At 39.4% G+C, this 21,957-nt stretch overlaps 1 protein-coding gene across 1 annotated transcript in view; it reads left to right on the forward strand.

Annotated features, from left to right (window-relative positions):
• CHRDL1 (chordin like 1) overlaps positions 1-21,957 on the forward strand; it is a 139,661-nt gene that overhangs the window by 102,790 nt on the left and 14,914 nt on the right. Inside the window, exons 6-7 of the mRNA XM_089678268.1 lie at positions 8,363-8,540; positions 19,453-19,647. Coding sequence (XP_089534394.1) covers positions 8,363-8,540; positions 19,453-19,647 — 373 coding nt within the window. The remainder of the gene's footprint in view (positions 1-8,362; positions 8,541-19,452; positions 19,648-21,957) is intronic.

Here is a 21,957-nt window from a genome sequence, read left to right on the forward strand (position 1 = left end):
TAGACATTTTCCAACATGGTTCTATGAGGATTCACCAACTAAAAGAGCAAAAGGAGTTGCTATAGGCTTCGCAAAGAATATAAGGTTCGAGGTGGAGGAGAGACTAACGGATCCGGAGGGGAGGTTTTTATTTTTGAGAGGTAAACTACAGGGAATTGAGTGTACAATAGCAAATATATACAGCCCAAATAAGAGACCAGAGAGGTTTATGAGAGAAGTGCTGAAGAGATTGATGGATTTTAAAAGTGGGTGTATGATAGTAGCGGGAGACTTTAACATCTGTATGGACCCACGGATAGATACCACTTCCTCTGTGAGGAGGGAGGAAAGCAAATCCTTGAGAATGTTAAAGAAATTGATGCATGAGTGTCAGTTGGTGGACATCTGGAGAATTAGGAATATGAAGGAGAGAGATTATACTTTCTTTTCGCACGTTCATGAGACTTACTCTAGACTAGATTACATATTAGTAGAACATCGAGTGATAGAGTGGGTGGTGGAAGTAAAAATTGAAGGAAGCACTCTGTCGGATCATGCCCCAGTTGCTATGAAGTTAAGATGGGGTAGAGAAGGGAGAGAAGGTTATGTATGGCGGTTGAATGAGGCACTTCTCATGGAGGAAGAGATTGGTCAAAGAATTGAGAGAGAAATTGAATGGTTTTTTGATGAAAATGAAACAGAGGATGTGTCGGTTGCAACGGTGTGGGAAGCACATAAAGCTTACATCAGAGGTCTACTTATTGCAATGGGGGCAAAAAAGAAAAAAGAAAGGAGAGAAAAGATAAATAGATTATTGAATGAAATATATGATCTTGAACAGGTGCATAAAAGGGAAAGAACTAAGGAGATAATGCAGAGATTAATAAAGAAGAAAGAAGAATTAGAGAATGTAATGGAGGAGGAAAAAAGAAGAGTTTTTAATAAAATAACAAGTGAAAGGTACAGATGGGGAGATAGGCCAGGAAAGTATTTAATGAGAACTTTAAGAAAGAAGAAAAATAGAAATTACATTGAGAAAATAAGAAACCCCAAGGGGGAATTTGTACACTCAACCAAGGATATTGCTAGAATATTTAAAGAGTATTATAATGAGCTGTATAATATCATACCTCAGGATACGTTTAGGAAAACGGAAACAGTAAATAGAGAGAAAAGAAAGACATACCTAGAGGAGGCAGGCCTACCGAAATTAAGAGAAACACAACTGAACTCTCTAGAGGCAGAAATAACCCCAGAGGAAATAAAATTAGCATTAGAAAGCATGGCGGGAGGGAAAAGCCCAGGCCCGGATGGATATACGGCCAAATACTATAAAAAATATAAAGAGCTTTTAATTCCCAAAATGAAGATCTATATGAACGCCTTGGGGAACGGGATGAAGATAAGGAGAGAGTCTTTACAGGCGAATATAGTATTGATACAGAAAGAAGATAAAGATCCCTCACAATGTGCGAGTTATCGTCCCATAGCGCTGCTGAATGTAGACACTAAAATATATGCAAAGGTTCTGGCAAATAGACTGAAAGAGCTGATGCCGAAGTGGATACATGGAGACCAGGTGGGGTTTGTCCCGGGAAGAGAGGGTAGAGATAATGCTCTGAGATCACTCTTGCTTATACAGGAAGGCAAAAAAGGGAAAACCCCAATGATACTGATGTCGATAGATGCTGAGAAGGCATTCGACAGAGTGAGTTGGGGTTTTATGATGGATACTCTGAAAGCGTTGGGAGTGGGAGATAGAATGAGAGGGTGGATTGGAGAGTTGTACAGAGGGCCTACCGCTACCATAATGGTAAATGGAGGAAGATCAGAGCACTTTCAGATGTCAAATGGTACAAGACAGGGATGCCCATTGTCCCCACTGCTATACGTGTTATCACTGGAGCCCTTACTGTCCATGATTAGAAAGAACATAGACATAAAAGGAATAAAGATAGGTGATAGAGAACACAAGGTAGTGGCCTATGCGGACGACCTGATGTTTTATGTTGGAAACCCTAGAACATCACTTCCAAATTTAATGAAAGCATTGAGGGAGTACGGAGACCTGTCGAATCTGAAAATTAACCCGACAAAGACCGAAATCTTAAACATAAATCTCAAAAATAGTGAAAAAGAAAGATTACAAGAGGAATTCCCTTTCCTTTGGAGAGACAAAGAATTAAAATATCTAGGAATAAAACTATCAACCTCAAATAAAAACCTTTATAAAGCCAATTATATAATGTTACTAAATGAAATTAAGGAGGAGTTGAGGAGACTGGGAAATGGAAATCCATCCTGGATAGGTCGTATAAACTTGATAAAGATTATAATTGTCCCCAAAGTATTATATAAATTCCAAATGATCCCAATCAAACTCCCAGAGGCATATTTTAAAGAACTGAGGAAAATGATAATAAAATGTATATGGAGGAATAAAAAGCCTAGAATAGGGTATGAAACACTGACTAGAAGTAAAGAAAGAGGAGGACTGGGGGTACCAGATTTTAGGAGAAATTACAAAGCAGGGATTATCGCAAGAATTTTCGACAGGATTCATAATCCGGAGAAAAGTTGGGTCAAAATTGAGAAAACACTGAGTGGAATAAGTTTGAGTAATAGTATCTGGGTGCCTGCACAATACAGAGAATTAGAGGAGAGCACAAGCACGTACACTCTTATTGTTTAAAAGAATGGGATTTATTACATAGACAAAAGGGGTGGGTTTTTAATTCACAAATAATACCACTTAGGAACACAAAATATTTCACCCCGGGTAAAGATAGCATAGCAGGGAAATGGATTATAAAACAGGAGGCGCAATTGAGAGATATAATGGTAGGAGAGGAAATTGGGTCATATAAGGATATGGAGGAAAGAAAGGGTGAAGTTTTTAATAAGATGGATAGATTAAGATATTACCAACTGAAGAACTTTTTTGAAAGCCTTCCAAAACCTATAAGAACTAGAAAAGACTGGAATCCGTTCGAGAGAATTTTTGAGTTACGGGGAAATGGTAGACATGGAACGGCAAAAATACACAAGATATTAATGGAACTTGACACAGACACAAAATTAATGCGCATAGAGAAATGGGAAAGAGATATGGGAAGAAAAATAGAGGAGGAGGAGAAGAAGAAGATGTTCACATTAATTCACGAAAATATTAGTATGAGAGAAGTGGAAATAAATTATAAGTGTTTGAATAGATGGCACATTACCCCTTACACAAGATGAATGCGGAAATTTCACAGATGTGTTGGAGAGATTGTGGAGAGGTGGGCACGTGGTATCATATGTGGTGGGAGTGTTCAGAAATACAGGTGTTTTGGCGAAGGATGGTTTACTTGATAGGGAAGATTACAAAAATCAATATAGGATTAGACCCAGAATTATGCCTCCTCCATATCTCAGAACTCCCAGTGAAAGTATATAAAGGGTCAGGGATATGGTACTACTTAACCGCAGCAAAGAGCTTGATACCCAGGTACTGGAAGACAAGAGAGGTGCCAACTGAGGAAGACTGGATGGGTAGAGTAAACCAGATTTCTGGGACAGAAAGATTGTATTATACGCACGAGGATAAGCTGGAGATGTACAATAAAAAATGGAAAGGATGGGTAGAATATAAAGAAATGGCGAAAAAGGTGAAGAGATAAGGTCCCGGGTAGTCGGTTTAGAATTGGATTTAGGAATAACAGAATAAACATGGAGTAAATGAGAGAAGAGAGAATATAGAGCGTGGGAAGGTGAGGGAGGGAAGGGAGGGGACGGGGAGAAGGAGGGGGGGTGTTTGGGAGGGGGGGATGGTATGAAAAGAAAGTCATATATAGGAATAAATTTTATAAGGAGAAAATATGTTTTTGATAAATGTTTTAATAGATATGATGAAATGACTTGTATATGGATTGAAAACTAATAAATATTTATAAAAAAAAAAAAGAAGCAGATTGGTTACCATGCACAGGTGCATGAGAGTCTGAGTGAATCAGCTTCAGTAAATAAACCCCAAGATATTGTATTGCAACCCGCTGTGGTGCATAAAGATGAATAAAATTTAACTTTGTGACATTTCAAGAAAGTTGGAAAGAGAATAAGTAAACAGTGGAATGAAGTTATGACACATCTGCACTGTTCCCTTCACAGTGCATATTAGGGTTGCCACCTCATCCCTTTAAACCTGAACACATATTACACAGGTTCTGTGACTGATTAAGGTGGTAATTAAACTCACTTAGTGCCTTATCTGAATTAAATTAGCCTCAGAACCTGTGTCATTAACATGTGTTCAGGTTTAAAGGGATGAGGTGGCAACCCTAGTGCACATTAACGGCCATGGTATAACTTGGCTGCTAGTGTGAATCAGCCCTAAACCAGACTCTAAAGTTGTTGTGATCTTTGGGTTTCTTTGGCAAATAACTTCATATTACAGCAACTAGAGAGGTCTTGTGGTAAGGAACTCCTACAAATATGTAAAAAGTTCAATGTCCAGAGCTTAGGAATAGACATACTTTAAAGTACACATCCAATGAGAGAAGTCTTGTAGCTGCCATTACTGGCCTCCTATAAAGTCTAGTTGCCTAGCTGTCCCTTTCTTTAACATATTTGTTATAAATCCGGAACAAGCATGCTGTAAATCAGTGAGAGAAAAGTATCAGAATGTCTTATTTTTAAACATGTTCCATTCCATAGCCTTGATTCAAAAAACACTAAAACAAAAGCAACATCATGACAGCCGTGGAACTATATGTTGTAACACTTTCAAAAAGAGAGGGCAGCCGTGACAACCAACATCATTTTCTTGTGACAGATGTACAGTTAGTCCCCTACATATGAATGTTCAACTGGCAAACTTTCAAAGATGTGGACATGTCGAATTGTGTAAATCTGGGTACACACTCCAGCAGACTGAACAAAAAAAACAAACAGATCGCCGTACCATCACAAGTAATGTTGCTGCGGCGATCTCCCCCACTGCTTTCGTGTTCTGACATGAAGACTTGCCCTACCAGAATATACTGACAGCACTTACAGCCATTGTCTGCAAGTGCTGATCTTTGTTGGACTTACAAAAAAGTTGGACTTACGAACAAGCTCCAGGAATGGAACTTGTTCATAAGTCGGGGACTTAGTGTACTTTAAAATATACCTCCACCCTCTTTATCTTTGTGAGAAATATATTGTAAAATAAAGGTCAGAAATAATATACTTTGTTGATATTGTTCATTCTGTTTCGGAATGTCTGCGTGAGCTTTTGAAGTGTCTTTTTGTGTTTTATAAGATATGGTGAAGGATTTGCTTGCTGCTAATGCCATAGACACACAGAATGCTGCAGTCAGGCCACTGGTAGTCCATCATCCAGCAGAGAATGTATGGAAAGGGCAGTTGAGTTTGTAGCAATCGTGCACCCAGAGGTGGATACGAACCTCCATTTTGTTAAGAATTTTCCATGTTGTACCATTTCTCACTCCCAAAGCAGGCTGCCTCCTCCAATCATCCCCCCCCCCTCGCTGTGGAGTGACATGTGGGCTGAGTGATGACAGAGGTCACAGGCAGCCAAGGCACAGCAGGAGAGCTCCGAGCTATAGAACCGCCAATGGAGCTGGGACCTAGCTGTATGTTAGTTGTGCAATCTGGGATATCGTAAAAGCGTAAACCAAGCCCTTCACTGAGTTCAAAGACATTCCAGAGAAGTAATAAACTGGACAACACATTCAACATCCATTTTCTCTTATGATTTCATATCTTGGAATATGAGGGACTTACATAAAAACCAGGCATATATTTCGATTGATCACTTTGATACAAGATTCCTGATAGGTTACACCCCTTAGCTGGCATATATAGAAAAGCAGAAAATTATATCTCCTGAACCATTCACGCAAATATTTCATATCTAACCGTTCCGCAGATGCGTCTGCATATTAATCTACTAATGGCACGACTGCTAAATGCCCCGAGGAAAGGTTATGGGCCATAATATAAGCTAGGAGGGATTTTTGTTCTAGCTTGGGTCTCCGCCCCAACACCCCTCCCCAAATGAGGCAATTGGCTCTCTGCTGTAAGGAGACACCCTGCTGAGATCCTAGAAAAAGGCTGTTATGCTTGGAGTGGTGTGTGTAAGAGGAGAGAAGAGTCTCCTGTCTTAACATCGAAACTGACAGTGGGCGATAAATCCTTTTGACTTATGAAACTTGAAGCTGCTTACACCAAGGCTGACTGGCAAGTACTTTAACCCTCTAAATTCCTTTCTGTTATCTCTTTGCTGTGCTATCGTTCTCTGTATATTTATATATATATATATATTGGCTACATATTTTTCTGTAAATATTTTTTTTTCACCCTTTTGACCTTTTAGTAATAAATCTTACTTTCTGAAAGTGTTGAACTGTTTCTAACGCCTTTAATGAAAACTACGAATTCCTGGCGCTGAAGAGCGCTACTGTGTGTGTTTAACCCTCTGTATAACCTGCCTTCGGTGACAGTGGTATACAGACAATTATCTCAACCATCATAGTGTTATTGCTGATATTGCCGAGTTTCCTCTTTCTCTGTACCAAAAGGGGGTGGTGGCAGTGTGAAGGGTTAGTTGCGTAATTAACCTGACCCAGGAACAATCGCACTCAGACTGCCGGTACATTGATTGTGGTCCAGTAGCTGGAAAATCGTTGTGCAGGGTGCAGATGGGCGTGGCATTGTTACACACGTGATATCGCGTTTTTAGATTGGCTAGTCCTTCAGTCATGAGTTTGGTGTGAAGGGCTGAGATCTGACGTTGTGATCATCACAGAGTTCATCATTTTTTTTGTCAGAGTAAAAATCAAAAAAGGGACGTTTCGGAGAAGCAATGTGCCCATCCTCAGGGTCGACATAACGGTGCTCTAAATACATACAAGCACTGCCCCAAAACTGAAGTTTTTCCTCCTCAAAACAGCAGTGCAATATGTTATGGTGCCAGAATCCAGACACAGGGAATGTAGGAAGTATTCTCTAAGTCTGGGTATTGGAATATAAAAAAGGACATGCCTAGAAATGTTGTGTTTTGTTAATTCTTATTTCAAATTAGTTTAAAAGTTTAATCCATATATAAAATGTGCCAAAGGAACAATTTGCACCTTAGGGTACTGTGACTGTCAAATCACAAGCCCATCCAATCAACACATTTCATTGTCTTGTTACCGTTGGAGGCTAGACCACCTTCTTACTCCTTACTCACTTTTCTGTTGACTGCCCGACGGAAAGTTGTGAGAGATGGGAGGGAGCAAACCAGTCTTTGATCATTTCAAAAAAATGAAAACTTGTTGATTAAATTCTAGTTTCATTATATGCTATATTTTAGACTCATCTCTGGGTCTCTTTTCGTGTCTATGCAATGTGGGCAGATCACGGTTGGTAGGAGGGCCCTACAGGATGCTGTACATAGCTTCCTAAATACATCACAGCATCTTGCCTCAGTACTCATCTTAAAGGAGAATTATAGCCAAATTTTGGCTGTACTTCTCCTATGGATCACAGGAGTGCAATTCGTTCTGCACTACTGTGACCCATTTTCCACTAAAGCCCACTGTTGGCTGACATCACAGGGCCGGGCCAGGCCAGACCAGGCTCTGAAAAGATCCCGACCATATGGTTGGGATCCACCGAGAGGCCTGGATCGGCTCCTGGCTCAGGTTCTCAGTGCGCCAGTGAGCGCTGGAGGGGCAGAGAGCCAGGGAATGACAGTCACGACTCTCTGCAGATATGGAGAACTGAGCGATCAGTGGTTTTTGATCGCTTGTTTTTCAATGCAGAGCTGGCAGGGGACAGATGCAGCATCGGATCCATGATGCATCAACCTAGGTAAGTTCTTTTTTTTTTTTCAAGCCCATACTTCTTTTTTGAATCCTCAATGATAATGTAAGCAGTGGACTAGCTTTTGGGTGGAGTTATGCAAATATTAAAGTGCCTTGATGTGTGGATGTCAGGACAAGTGAGTGTTCCAATGTAAATTTGCAAGTAGTAATCCCTAGGTAATGCCAAATGTGATGCTAAGCCTTTGTGATTGAAAGAACTGAAATCCAAAGATTAAAAGGGGTCGGCCAGGAAGAGTAAGGCTAGGGAGAAACTGCTAGATGATGCTTGATGTCCTCTAGCCAGGAAATCCAGCAGGATCTGTTTGACTTGCTGCATTTTCTAATGCACAATGTAAGAAGCTCAGAGTGTGCAGTGAAATCAGAGTAAATTAGTTTGTGCAAGAGAAGAACCTGTACAGCTGTGCAAGACAGAAGGGAAGGGAGTTCAGCTTTAATCAAACATTAACTTTAAATACTGTTTAATATACAGGATGATATTCTAATCAGGAAAATATGGCTGAAACGTTTTCCTTTTTCTATTTATACAGAGACATTCCTATCAGCGCTCTTATGACCATTCATCGGGTTTCGGTTCAGTGAGACAGGCTGGAAGCTTTCCAAAGTACTCCAACTCAAGAACTAACCGTGGTGTCATTGCTGACCCTCAGCAAGCCTCAGGAACTATAGTGCAGATAGTCATTAATAACAGCCACAGGCATGGAAGAGGTAAACACTAATAATGCAGATGTTCATACAAATAAAATTTTCCTTTTCAGTGTAAAGTGACTAGAATTATGTAGAACAAGTTAAATATGCATTCATTTGCATACCTTTTTTTAGATATACTTTTCTAATGGCACCTATCACTTTGTCATTCCTGTTTGGCAAAACACCAGTTCATGACAGCATATTTGACAGGTGTTAAGGTTCAGTTAGGAATTTATTGAGATCTAAAGGGGATCCGTGAGGATAGTATTTTCATTGCTGCCACTGCTGACTTGCCTTTAATTGTGCAGGCTTCTGCACAATCAATTTTTCACTACGTATAAAGTCACCAACTTCAATTACATGTAGGATTGGGGTTCATATTTTTTTAACATTATGCCTGTATAGGTTCTAAAGATAATAACTGTTTACAGTTTGCTGGTCACCACAGTTTTTCTTGGCCCTAGTTTACAAAAGTAGGATTTGAAATATCCTGGGTCTGATTTTCTTGATGGACAAAACGCGTTAGTTCTTGGATCCAGGGACACCAAGGGACTTTGCAAAAGCACACTTTTGCCTCTTCTTTTCCCTTGCTTTAAGAGCTGCCATCACTGGATGAGACCATTTTCAAAACTGCATTGTTTACATTTAGCCTGACTGTGTCTGCACTGTAACTTCAGACAGTGAAGACAATATGGAAGGTACTTATTTCTCATACATACATACTTATATACATCATAATGATACCGAATCAGCCATAAATGATGATTTCCCTAGTCATTGTTCCAGGATAGCAAATCAGAGGCATTCTCAGAAAAGTGGGACCTTCCAGAGGTAGACTTTTTACCATGAAAATCGAAGTCAAGATGCCAAAATTTTCTTCTTTACTGGAGACTGGACACTTTTGTGCACCAGTGAACATTTCTTTTGGCATATTCCCTTACTTTTAATTATCAGCAAAGTAGCACAGATTATCATTAAAAAGAGAGCAAAGGGGACTCTCATTACACCATTCTGGCCCAGAAGGATTGGGATCTTATGCAAATTCAGCGAGACTCCTTTTAGCATTTTACCAAATAGAAAGTAAGAAAGTATCACGGACAGTACTCAATTGTTTCTGTCACAAGTGGACTAATATGGCTACAATCACCTCAAGCAAGATGGAAGATACTTCATGTAGCCGCATAGAAGCCGTTAACTAACCTAATCAGAAAGGAAACATTGTGAAGTAGTACTGCTTGGACCTTGAAGAAGGGGGCATACCCCAAAAGCTTGTCCTGAAAATTGTATGTTAGTGCAAATAAAGAATTATAAAGGACAGTACTCAATTGTTTCTACCAAATAAAAGCTATGTAGTTCATCAAGGGTCTTACTTTCTGTCTGAGACAATGGTCACCAGGACAAGTAGAAGGATAAATCTCCAGTAACACAGAAAGCAATAAAAAAACTTCTCTGCCCTATTCAAAACTGAATAAAAAAAAGTTTTGCCTTTTATATACACTTTGTCAAGCGCCATTGACTTAGCCTAAACCAGTGCTTCTCAATTATTTTCTGTCATGCCCCCCCCTAGGAAGAAGAAAACATTTTGCGCCCCCCGCGCGACTGTAAATAGTATCATTTGTCTAAAAATTGTTATAAGTACACCTCTGCATAACACTGTATCCTTATTAACGTATAAGAGAATAAAAAAAGAAAGAAATGTGGATCAATTTACAACAAAGAATAGCTTTATTAACTGTAGCAGAAAAGATTTAAAGTGCATTAGAAATTCAAAAAAAATTAAATCCTTAATTAAACTATAAACATTTTTTGATTGGACATGTCAAACCATATGATACTGAAAAAATACATAAAATCAATAAATAATAATGAATTCAAACCGATCACCAACATTTACTTAGGACCTAATCATTGGCGCTCCATCATTGGTGTCAGTGGGAGGAATAGTGCCTCATTATTGGTGTCAGTGGGAGAAATAGTGTCCCAACATTGGTGTCAGTGGGAGGAATAGCGTCCCATCATTGGTGTCAGTGGGAGGAATAGTGTCCCAACATTGGTGTCAGTGGGAGGAATAGCGCCCTATCATTGGTGTCAGTGGGAGGAATAGCGCCCCATCATTGGTGTCAGTGGGAGGAATAGTGTCCCAACATTGGTGTCAGTGGGAGGAATAGTACCCTGTCAGTGGGGAGAGGAATAGTGCCCCATCGTTGGTGTCAGTGGAGGGGAGGAATAGTGCCCCATCATTTGTGTCAGTGGGAGGAATAGTGCCCCATCGTTTGTGTCAGTGGGAGGAATAGTGCCCCATCGTTTGTGTCAGTGGGAAGAATAGTGCCCCATCGTTGGTGTCAGTGGGAAGAATAATGCCCCATCACTAGTTTCAGTGACACCAATGATGCGGCACTATTCCTCCCACTGACACCAATGACACTTGCTGACCCCTGTTGCAGTATGGTGCTGCTGCAGCCAGCATATGTGGTTGCAGCAGCACCTCTGCACTGCACACTTACCGGCTTTTCACTCACTTGATTTTCGCGGGTCCGCTCGGCTCCGCCTCCTCGCCCGTGATTGGCCGCCTGTGTACCTTTCCTGAGCTACAGTTCTGGCGGCCAATCACCGGTGAGGAGGCGGAGCCGAGCGGCAGGAGTGAGGGAGTGGCCGGAGTGACGGAAGGAGCAGCGCTTCCTGGATGGATGATCGTGGGAGCCAGGTAAGAGACAGCAGCCCTCTGCCCACCCCTGTACTTAGTGTCCCTTCTGTCGAAAGGGGGGGGGTGGCGACGCGCCCCCCTTGACGGAGCCTCGCGCCCCCCCTGGGGGGCGCGCCCCACTATTTGAGAAGCACTGGCCTAAACTAAAGACAGTGACAGGACTTTAGGAGAAAGGTACTGCAGTCGGTAATCTCCCTCTAATAGATGAAATCTTGTTTGTCCTCTTCTCTGCGGCCACTTGAAGAATGATTTGTGAAAATTTTTTATTTGGTAACTACATTTTTGAGGAATCTTACAGGACAGAAGAGAATTCCCTTCCTTAAACATTTAGGGTATAGATAATATAGTATTTTTTTTTAATCATTTTTGTACTTGCTATTTTTAAAAAGACCCTCTGGACATATGCTTGAATTGCCTATGACCCTTGTGTTTCCTGTTTGTGGTTGGATGAAGCCTATCTTTAATCTGCTCTCCTTGAAGCTTTCTGGAAATTGAGTTATCAGGTAGCTAATTAACTAGCCAATTGTGGAAAGCAGGATGCAAATGTAGAGGGATTCCTGATGCCTTCCCGGTTCTCAGCCCTGGAGAAATGTTTGGTGTGTACTATAGCTAAATACATATTTAAGCCACCGACCTCTATCAGGGTGTGATCTTCAATGACTGCATGAATGCCTTGCAGCATAAAAAATAATTATTTATTAGTAATTAAATTATTGGCTTAAAAGGGGTATGGAGTTGGTGTATTCCTTGTTGTTCTGAGTCTATGTCTGCAGTAACTGTATATAATAATACATATTAAAAGTACATCAGCATGTACACTGCCTTTGATCTGCAATAACAGTTCTCAATACACAGGGAAAATGGTTCAAAGTTCATTAATATCCTTGAATATAGTAAAAAAAATGGGTTTTAAAATTACAGTTAGCCTTCAAGTTTTAGGTATGCTGCCATTAAAAAAAAAGTGTGGCAGTAATAGTTTTCAGCCTGAGGGTCAATTGAAGACAACAGTAGCTGCAGATTGCTGTACGTGGATTCAGCAGGTATGCTGTGGGGGAAATTGTAAAAACAGGCGCTTGAGGAGTGTTTGTACTGCCCCACACAAGGTACAAAGGTGGCTGGATGGGGTTGTATACCTGCTGTGGCCAAGATGTTTTGCTTCACTGCACAGCACAAATTATACCCCCTGCTTGCTGAACACAACCCATTCCGGTGAATAGGGTCGTTCCTTAACTGTGTTCAATGGACATGGTTGTAGCGCAGTGGCACTCTCTCTTGGGATTAAAACAGGCCAAATAGCCAAACGCCCTCTTAAAAGCTATCCACCATGGATCATTACTCAGGATGCAAAGTTTATGTAAAAATGTAGCAATTCAAGAAAGTAAACAAATAAATGTAATAAAATTAAAATAATTTTGGATAGGGTGGAGAAAGATTGTCAGATTGTATTGCTGCCCAAGGCTCCTTTAGAGAGATTTCTCCTTACTTCCTGTCGAAGTGACGGCAAATCTGCAACAGGCACACAGACAAAAATTAAAATCTGAGATAGGTCATAATCTTCCCCCTAATATACTAAACCAGAACATTTTATTTCTGCTGTGCTGCTGTTGCATATTTTCTCTCAGTTCCTGTATGGTAGGGGAGGATAAATCTCTCTAACAGAGCCCCATATAGCAATTAAATCCTATCAGAGCTTCTAACCAATCCCCACTCTGTCCAAAATTAGAAAATAACTTGGCTGGTCATGTACTTTAAATACAACAGGCTTTTTTGTCAAACATCTGCACGCTGGAAATGTTTCTTTTTGTTTCAGATGCATTCGTTAGGGTTTTGTTTCATTTCTTCAGGATTCGTTTCATAAAATCAATATAGTTGGAGGATTTGAAAAGATTAAAAAAATGTTCAATAAGTCTTTATTCTATTTTCGAATGGATCTGAATTCATTGTGAATAATAGCTGGTTGTTAAGGAACCTGACTCATCTGCTCTCAGCAGGATTCCCTACTGACAGCAGAATGTAAACAAAACAAAATGTAAACAAAGAACATTTAAAAAAAAAGGTGTGGGGGTCCCCCCAAATCCACGCCTAACCCTTTAGATTTTGAGAGGAACCCCACACCAATTTTTTTTAAACGGTGGAGGTCTGCCCAAAATCCATACCAGACATTTATCCAAGCATGCAGCCTGGCAGGCCAAGAAAGGGGGGGAAAGAATTATTGCGCCCCTCCCTGAACCATACCAGGCTACATGCCCTGAACATGGGGGCTCCCCCTAAAAGCACCTTGTCCTCATGTTAAGACCCCAGATTTTTTCCCCCCTATATGAATGCATATGGATACATAGTACCCCCTACTCATTCACTCAAAAAAAATGTCAAAAGTAAATAAAAACACAAACTCAGTTTTTGACAAGTCCTTTATTAAACCCTCCCCTCAAAAAAAAATCTCCCCAAAGAAGATCCAACATCAATCATGATGAACGTTGACCCGCACAAAAAAACAACAACAGATGTCCGCCTAACACAACATGTCCTGTGGACACTCACCAAATGACACGTAACATCACCGGGTGACCCTGCCCTCATGTTTACCTGTCATTTGGGGAGTGTCTCTGGATGAGACACATTGTGTTCGGCAGGTAGCGGGCGTTTTTTCGTGTGGGTTGGCATTCATAATGACTGACATTGGATCTATTTTGGGGGTCATTTATTTATTTATTTTTCTTTCTAATAAAGGACCTGTCAAACTGTGTTTGTGTTTTTATTTACTTTTCACCTTTTTTTTTGGGTGAATGAGTAGGGGCACTATGTACCCATACTTATTCACACGGGGAGCGGGATCTGGGTGCACTCTTAAAGGGGGGCTTCCAAATGCCGATAAGCCCTCCCGCCGGCAGACCCCCGTAACCACTGCCCAGGGTTGTGGGGACGAGGTTCTTGTCCTCATCAACATGGGGACAAGGTGCTTTGTGGGGAGGAGTCTGATATGGATTTGGGGGGGGGGCACACATTTTTTTTTTTATTTTAGTGCAGGGTTCTCCTCAAAATCTATACCAGACCCTTTTTTTTACCAGAACTTGTTTTGTGTACATTCTGCTGACAGCAGATGAGTCATGGTTGTTAAGGACACAGCAGTTGGCCACTCCTTAACAACCAGCTATAAATCACAATGAATTTAAATGTTATCAAACAAATATGAAAATGTGCTGTCATATGAAAGGAATGAACAAATGCATTTGTTATTTTTCTTTATAACTTTTTTGGATTCGTTGCCATTCGGTTCTATGTCCATTCAGGAATTCAGATATTGATTAAAATTAAATTTTCATACAAAAAACTAACCAAAATTAAATGAAGTGCACATATCTACCGTTTGCTAGTCGTACGTCCTTGCCATGATGGCCTGGTGACACTGTTTCCAAAAGAGTTAGTAATCAGAATCAAGTACAATTTCTTAGCTGACTTTAATCTTTCTCTATGCAGCATGTTAGCTTTCCTCATGCATTCCCTAAAACAGCTTACAAAACAGTAACACTATGGGGTTGATTTAGTAAAACTGGAGAGTGCACAATCTGGTGCAGCTGTGCATAGAAACCAATCAGTGTCCAGGTTTTATTGTCAAAGCTTAACTGAACAAGCTAAAGTTAGAATCTGATTGGCTACCATGCACAGCTGCACCAGATTTTGCACTCTCCGGTTTTAGTATATCAACCCCACAGTGTCAGACTGAAGATGCGTTTTGAAGTAAAATCTACCTTTTTATTGTGACTTGGTTTGGGCCATTGATTTTATTTTTTTCAACCGATTTTAGGCTTTAATTGAACCTCAAACATCCAATCATGGGCAAGAGAATTTAAAAACAGCTTCTATTGCCCATGATTGGACGTTTAAATGTCTACAGCTTTACTTCGCTGCACTTCAGTAAATCGGGCCGCTAAGTGTCTCATAATTCATCTTGGGCATGAACACTTTTGTGCTTTTGCATGGTAATAAAAAAGGCTTTTACCAAGTTAATAATCATTACTATAACCAGTAACAGGACAGTCTCTCTGTTATGCCAAATTAAATAAACTCTGCAATAACAGTAATAAATTTCCACATGCAGAGTATATAATTCTGGGATTTATAAGTAGGCCTTTACCTGCAATTAGAGCAGGGTTAATTCATCATTTTATGATACTGTATATACAATAACTGTTATAGTCTGAATATGAATGTCTGCCATGAATAGCAGTGCTTAAGCAGAGAACATGGGCACTACTGTTTAAACTGACAATGATGTTTTTGGTAAATATACTGCAGTCTGCTTTAGACGTCATGTATTATTTTAAAACGACCCTGCTGTTTATACATGCAAAATCAAGCTATACCTGTTAAAGAAGAGAGTTACTTTTCCTGCTCCCCATGCCTTTGAATACTGCTCCAGTCCTGAGAATTGGTCCCCCAAGGTCCGTTTGGAGACCAACCCTTCCAGGAGTATCGATCTGCATGGTCTCCCACAACTCTCAGTAGTTCATTCTGTAGGTCATCTCACATTTAAGGATGCAGTAGTCATGTGGAGGTCTGAAAGAGGAACTAGTGAGAGCTGTAGGGAGACCACAGAGATAGGCAATTCTGGAAATGTCAGTTTCCCAGAGAACTTCCAGGAATCATTTTTGAGAATGATATGTGTTAGCTGCATGGGTTGCAGGAGAGGTATTTACTTGCTTTTTTCAAATATAGCCATGGCCAAAAATATTGACACCTCTGCATTTCTGTCAGATAATGCACCACTTCACCCAGAAAATTGTTGCAGTTACAAATGTTAGGCATTCTCATGTTTCTTTTGTTTGTATTGGTATGACACAAAGAAGTGGAGAAACAAAAAGCTAAATTTGACACATTCCACACAAAATCCCAAAAATGGACTGGACTTGGCACCCTCAATTTAATATTTGGTAGCACACTTCTTGAAAAAAATAACTGAAATCAATCACTTCCTGTAACCATCACTGAGTTTCTTACACCTCTCTACTGGAATTTTGGACCACTCTTCGTCTGCCAGCTGCTCCAGGTCTCTCAGATTGGAAAGGTTATTTTTCCCAACTACTGTTTTGAGATCTCTCTACAGGTGCTCTATGCGATTGAGATCTGGACTCATTGCTGGCTTCTTCAGTACTTTCCAGCACTTTGTCTTAAACCATTTCTGGGTGCTTTTTGATGTGTGCTTTGAATCATTGAACTGCTGTAAGACCCATGACATCTGATGGAGCCCAAATTTCTGACACTGTGCCCCACATTACACCCCAGAATTCTATTGTAGTCTTTAAATTTCATAATGCCATGCACATGGTCAACACATCCAATGCCTGAAACAGCAAAGCAACCTTAAAACATCAGTGAACCTCCACCATGTTTGACTGTAGGGACTATATTCTTTCTTTAAAAGTCTCCGCGTTCTTTTTCTGAAAACAGTAGAATGATGGGCTTTACCAAAAAGCTGTAATTTAGTTTAGTCTGTCCACAGCACATTTTCCCAAAAGGATTTCAGCTTCCTCAGGTAAGTTTTTGCAAATGCCAATCTGGCTTTTTTATGTTTCTGTGTCAGCAGTGGGGTTCTCCTGTGTCTCTTACCATAGTGTCCATTTTCATTCAGATTTCAACGTATAGTGTGAGCTAACAAAGTTGTACCCTGTGCCTGAATGTCAGCTTGATTGTGTCTGGAAGTTGTTTGAGGTTCTTTATCCACCATTTGAACAATCTTTCGTTACAATCTTTGATTACGTTTTTCTCATTCGTCCACATCCAGGGAGATTAGCTACAGTGCCATGGGCTGTAAACTTCTTGACAATGTTGTGCACAGTGGACACAGGAACATTAAGATCTGTTAATTTATAACGGTGAGTTTAATTACAAATTACAGGAGCATCACAAACTTGGAATGCAATAGTTTCATACAATTTTGAGAAGGTGCCAATAATTTTTTCCAGTCCATTTTTGGGGTGATGCTTGGAATGTGTCAGATTTGGTTTTTTGTTTATCCACTATTTTTGTGTCATAATAATGCAAACTAAAGAAATAAACATGAAAATGCCTAAACATTTGCAATTGCAATAATTTTCTGGGCAAAGTGGTGCATTATCTGACAGAAATGCAAGGTTGCCAATATTTTTGGCCATGACTGTATACTGCTTGATTTGACATATTTAATATATCAAAAGGGTTTCTTCTATGTGTTCTGCATAGAGTCAATAGCATAGTTTACAACATTAAGCTGCTCAGATCCTGAAAATACCCTTCCCCTACATGACTAAACACAGCCCAGAAATGCCCAGAACACTCCTGTTTTCAGGTCCACTGGAACATGGCATAGACATGAGAAATTCTGGACTGAAATTGTGGGGTTAATTTAGGGGAAAAAAATAAAGAACAGTTATGAGTGTGTTGATATAATCTCATGGTGGGTAAACATCCCTCATTTAATATTCCCTAATCTCCTATTCTACTCTTTTTTTTCTAAATTACTGCAGTATGAACCCTTCGCACCTGTAGTTCTATGTCTTGCCTGCTCTAAAAGTTAGACCTTTAGGAAAATGTCTGACAACGAGATGATGAAAAGGAAATGGGAACAATTTATGCACACTTAAGAACTTTAGAATGGTAGTACATAGCCATGTGGACCAGTGATATTTAGAAAATGCACTCTTCCTCCAACCAGCTCAAACCTTTAGATTCAGACTTCTTTGTAAGGAACACATAAAAACATGGGGGTATATTGGATTACACAAAGCATGAAAATCCAATGATAGCATTAGAGAGTTTCCAGGAAGCAATGCTTGAAAAAACTCTAGAATTATTTAAGGGAAATCTTTCTTAACAAAAAAAATTAAGCCACAAATTTAAAACACGATCCATCCAGATCAGGATGTATGACTATGGTCTGGCTTTCCTGATATGCATACAGGCTCCAAGTTAAAGACTAAAAGTTTCCAAGCCAATGGTTAGCCTAACAAGCAGGCAACTAGCATTCTATAAAGAAGGTCATCAATGGCAGCATACTTTTTTTTTGCAGAAAAATGTACTTTAAGGTCTAGATCACTTCAAAAATAGACTCCAGAAGAATCATGTGAATGAAAAAGCAGAAAGGTGGACGTGATAACATGAGTTAATATGATTGGTGTGAGGGTAGCTTGAATAATAGTATTGTATAAATGAAAAAGTGTGTTCAAGATGTAAGTGAATTTTTTAAGATTCATATGGAACTCTGAAAGTAAGTATAAAATATGTAAAAGTTAAAGAAAACCAAAGAGAGACTGATCAGGGCAGTTTTGGGATGGCACAGATGAAAATAACAAAAATATATCACGAAGCCAGGCAAAACCATATAGAGTTCAGAGTTAAAACCACTTTTTAAATTAAAGGAAAAACAAATGAGGCTGCACTCCAGAATACATTCCCCTAACAATTTTATTACAATAAGAGACCATGCACCCCCCACCTGAGTTCTATGATTATGCTGAAGTGAAATGCTTGGTTGTGCATGAATTATTAGCTCAAAGAAGTTGATTATGGGTTCATATTCTAGAGTGCGACTTCTATTTTTTTTCATTTGCATAGTCCTGGTAAGGCTGGTGTTGAGCCATGCTTAGAGCTAGCACCTAGAACCAGGGAAACCAAACTTCTAGAAGACCTGCAGCAGGGCTCCAGGTTATGCAATTAGGTGGTTTCACGTTCTGAATTATAGTAAATGGTATGGCATATTGAAATTGAAGGGGAAGAAAGAGAGTAAAAGATGAAGTCATAATATTTAGAGTGTGGGAGCAAATTGGGCCACATCTGGAGAATTCTACCGTTTGTATTATTATCTGTTTTTTTGCCAATTATCTGTGCAAGGTCATATCACTCTTAGATCTGTGCTGTCATCAATGCTTTATGCTAATGATCAACTTGTAATATCAGTCAAGGTATCTGGCAACACCACACATTTTCTAAGAATGTTTATGCCAAATAAGGGATTCCATGTGAGCCTGAAAAAAAGATGCAAGATAATTAACAACCTGGTTTTTATCCTTAATAGGAGAAACATTCTTTTAGAGAAACATTAGTAGATTATTGATCAAATAAAGTTTTTTGGAGCCTCATTTCACATTCTGATTGTTCCCTTAAATAACGCATATTTGCTTTATTCTGTGACTCTTTACCTAAATATTGTTAGTTCTCAACACCCGCTTGTATTTGCCATGTTCACTGCAGTATGTGTCTCGAATGGGAAAACATACTCCCATGGAGAATCTTGGCACCCCACCTTGCGAGCCTTCGGAGTAGTGGACTGTGTGGTGTGCACGTGTAACTTCACCAAGCAGGAGTGCAAGAAAATTAGCTGCCCAGAGCAATACACATGCAAATATCCTCAGAAAGTTGTTGGTAAATGCTGTAAAGTATGTCCAGGTAAGTTCACTAAAAACTTGACTTAAAGCAAATGTGTCAGCTTTTTTAAATGTTGAATTCGAAATGTCCAGTTAAGCAGCTTTTCTTTTAGGGTTCATGTCGACAGGTGTCCTAGTCAAAACGCAGTGTTTTCCATTCGAGGGACTTGCGGCATTTGACATGAAAAGGCTGCAGTTTGCAGTTCAAAGAAACCCTAACAGAGTATGCTGCATCAACAGAAATGCAGGTCAACACAAAGCATGTCAAATGCCACCTCTGAACGGCCATGTCTACTGCTTAATTAAAGCAATGATATTTTGCTAAGCTGCCTTTGGCATGCGTTCCAAATGCACATCAGTCACAGGAAAACAATGTTCATCAACATCAGTCCTCAATTAGCCATAATATGTTCTTTGGTACACCACTCAGATCCTTTACAGAGGACTGACTTCTTAAATGTTAAGTTCCAAGACTAAGGGTTGGAGTCCTGTGGTGTTTAGTTATTTCACTTTATGGAGGCTTGTGTATATTCTGTTATCAACTTTTTACTTAGTTTTTTGTTTAAAGAGAAACGCCACATAGAAAATATGAACTTTACCTATTTTGGTATATTTGAAAAAAAAAACTTAATGGATTTTTAAATACAACTAGTATATGCACTTACAGTAAAAAAAAAAAAAGGGAAATGGCTAAATATAAAGTCTAAATACATATATGAGAATTAATTTACCTACAAATGATTTGTGATTCTGTGTAGCCAGTCCTGTGATCCAGGCACCCTTTTTAGACACCACAGATAGATCTACTGCAGTTAAACAATAGAGATTGTGTTCTGCTTTTACAAGCTAAGCAATGAAAATGTGATCTTTATGTGATCTTTATACCTGATCCAGTTGTAGTTTAAGTTACAGTCTCAGTAGCTATAGAGACAGTAACTCGATCCAAATGACATTTTACAGGTTGAAGAAAGATTAAATCCAAAAACGTGTGCAAATCATACTGTAAGAAATGAAAAACAATGTTTTTATTCCTTCATTTTTCAAAAAATTGTGACAAAAAAATAACCACTGTAAAAAACTCCCCATGCATATTACTAAGTACTTTGGACTGTCTACTTTCCAAAAAGGGCTCATTTGGGGGATATTTGTACTGTCCAGGTATTTTAAGGCCTTAAGAAATGAGATAGACCATCAATACATATATACAGTTGTGCTCAAAAGTTTGCATACCCTGGCAGAAATTGTGAAATTTTGGCATTGGTATTGAACATATGACTGATCATGCCAAAAAATGCTCTTTTATTGAAGGATGATGATCATACAAAGCCATGTATTATCAAATAGTTGTTAAGCTTCTTTTTAAATCATAATGATAACAGAAATCACCCAAATGGCCATGTTCAAAAGTTTACAAATCCTGGAATGTTTGGCCTTGGTACAGACACACAAGGTAACACACACGGGTTAAAATGCCAATTAGAGGTTAATGTCCCACATCTGTGGCTTTTTAAATTGCAATTAGTGTCAGTGTATAAATAATCAATGAGTTTGTTAGCTCTTACATCGAAGCACTGACTACGCTAGATACTGAGCCTTGGGGATCAGAAAAGAACTGTCAAAAGTCCTGCGTAACAAGGTAATGGAACTTTATAAAGATGGAAAAGGACATAAAAAGATGTCCAAAGCCTTGAATATGCCAATCAGTACTGTTAAATAACCTATTAAGAAGTGGAACGTTCGGGGATCTCTTGATACCAAGCCAAGGTCAGGTAGACCAAGAAAGATTGCAGACATAACTGACAGAAGAATTGTCCTTGACTCAAAGAAAAACCCACAGGCAACCTCCAAAGAAATACAGGCTGCTCTGGAAAAAGATGGTATGGTTGTGTTTAAGGAGTTTTGACAGTTCTTTTCTGATCACCATGGCTCAGTATCTAGCCTAGTCAGTGCTTCCACGTAAGAGCTAACAAGCTCATTGACAGATGTGGGACATTAACCTCTAATTGGCATTTTAACCCGTGTGTGTTACCTTGTGTGTCTGTACCAAGGCCAAACATTCCAGGGTATGCAAACTTTTGATCATGGCCATTTGGGTGATTTCTGTTATTATGATTTAAAAAGGAGCCAAAACAACTATTTGATAATAAATGGCTTTGTATGATCATCATACTTCAATAAAAGAGCATTTTTTGGCATGATCAGTCATATTTTCAATATCAATGCCAAAATTTCACAATTTCTGCCAGGGTATGTAAACTTTTGAGCACAACTGTACCATAGATTGCAGATTCTATAGCTTTCACACAGACTAAATAACATACACAGATTTGGG

Source organism: Staurois parvus, unplaced genomic scaffold (genome assembly GCF_062004578.1).
Source record: "Staurois parvus isolate SC_StPar_1 unplaced genomic scaffold, SC_StPar_1.0 ptg000202l, whole genome shotgun sequence".
In the NCBI taxonomy this organism is placed as follows: domain Eukaryota; kingdom Metazoa; phylum Chordata; class Amphibia; order Anura; family Ranidae; genus Staurois; species Staurois parvus.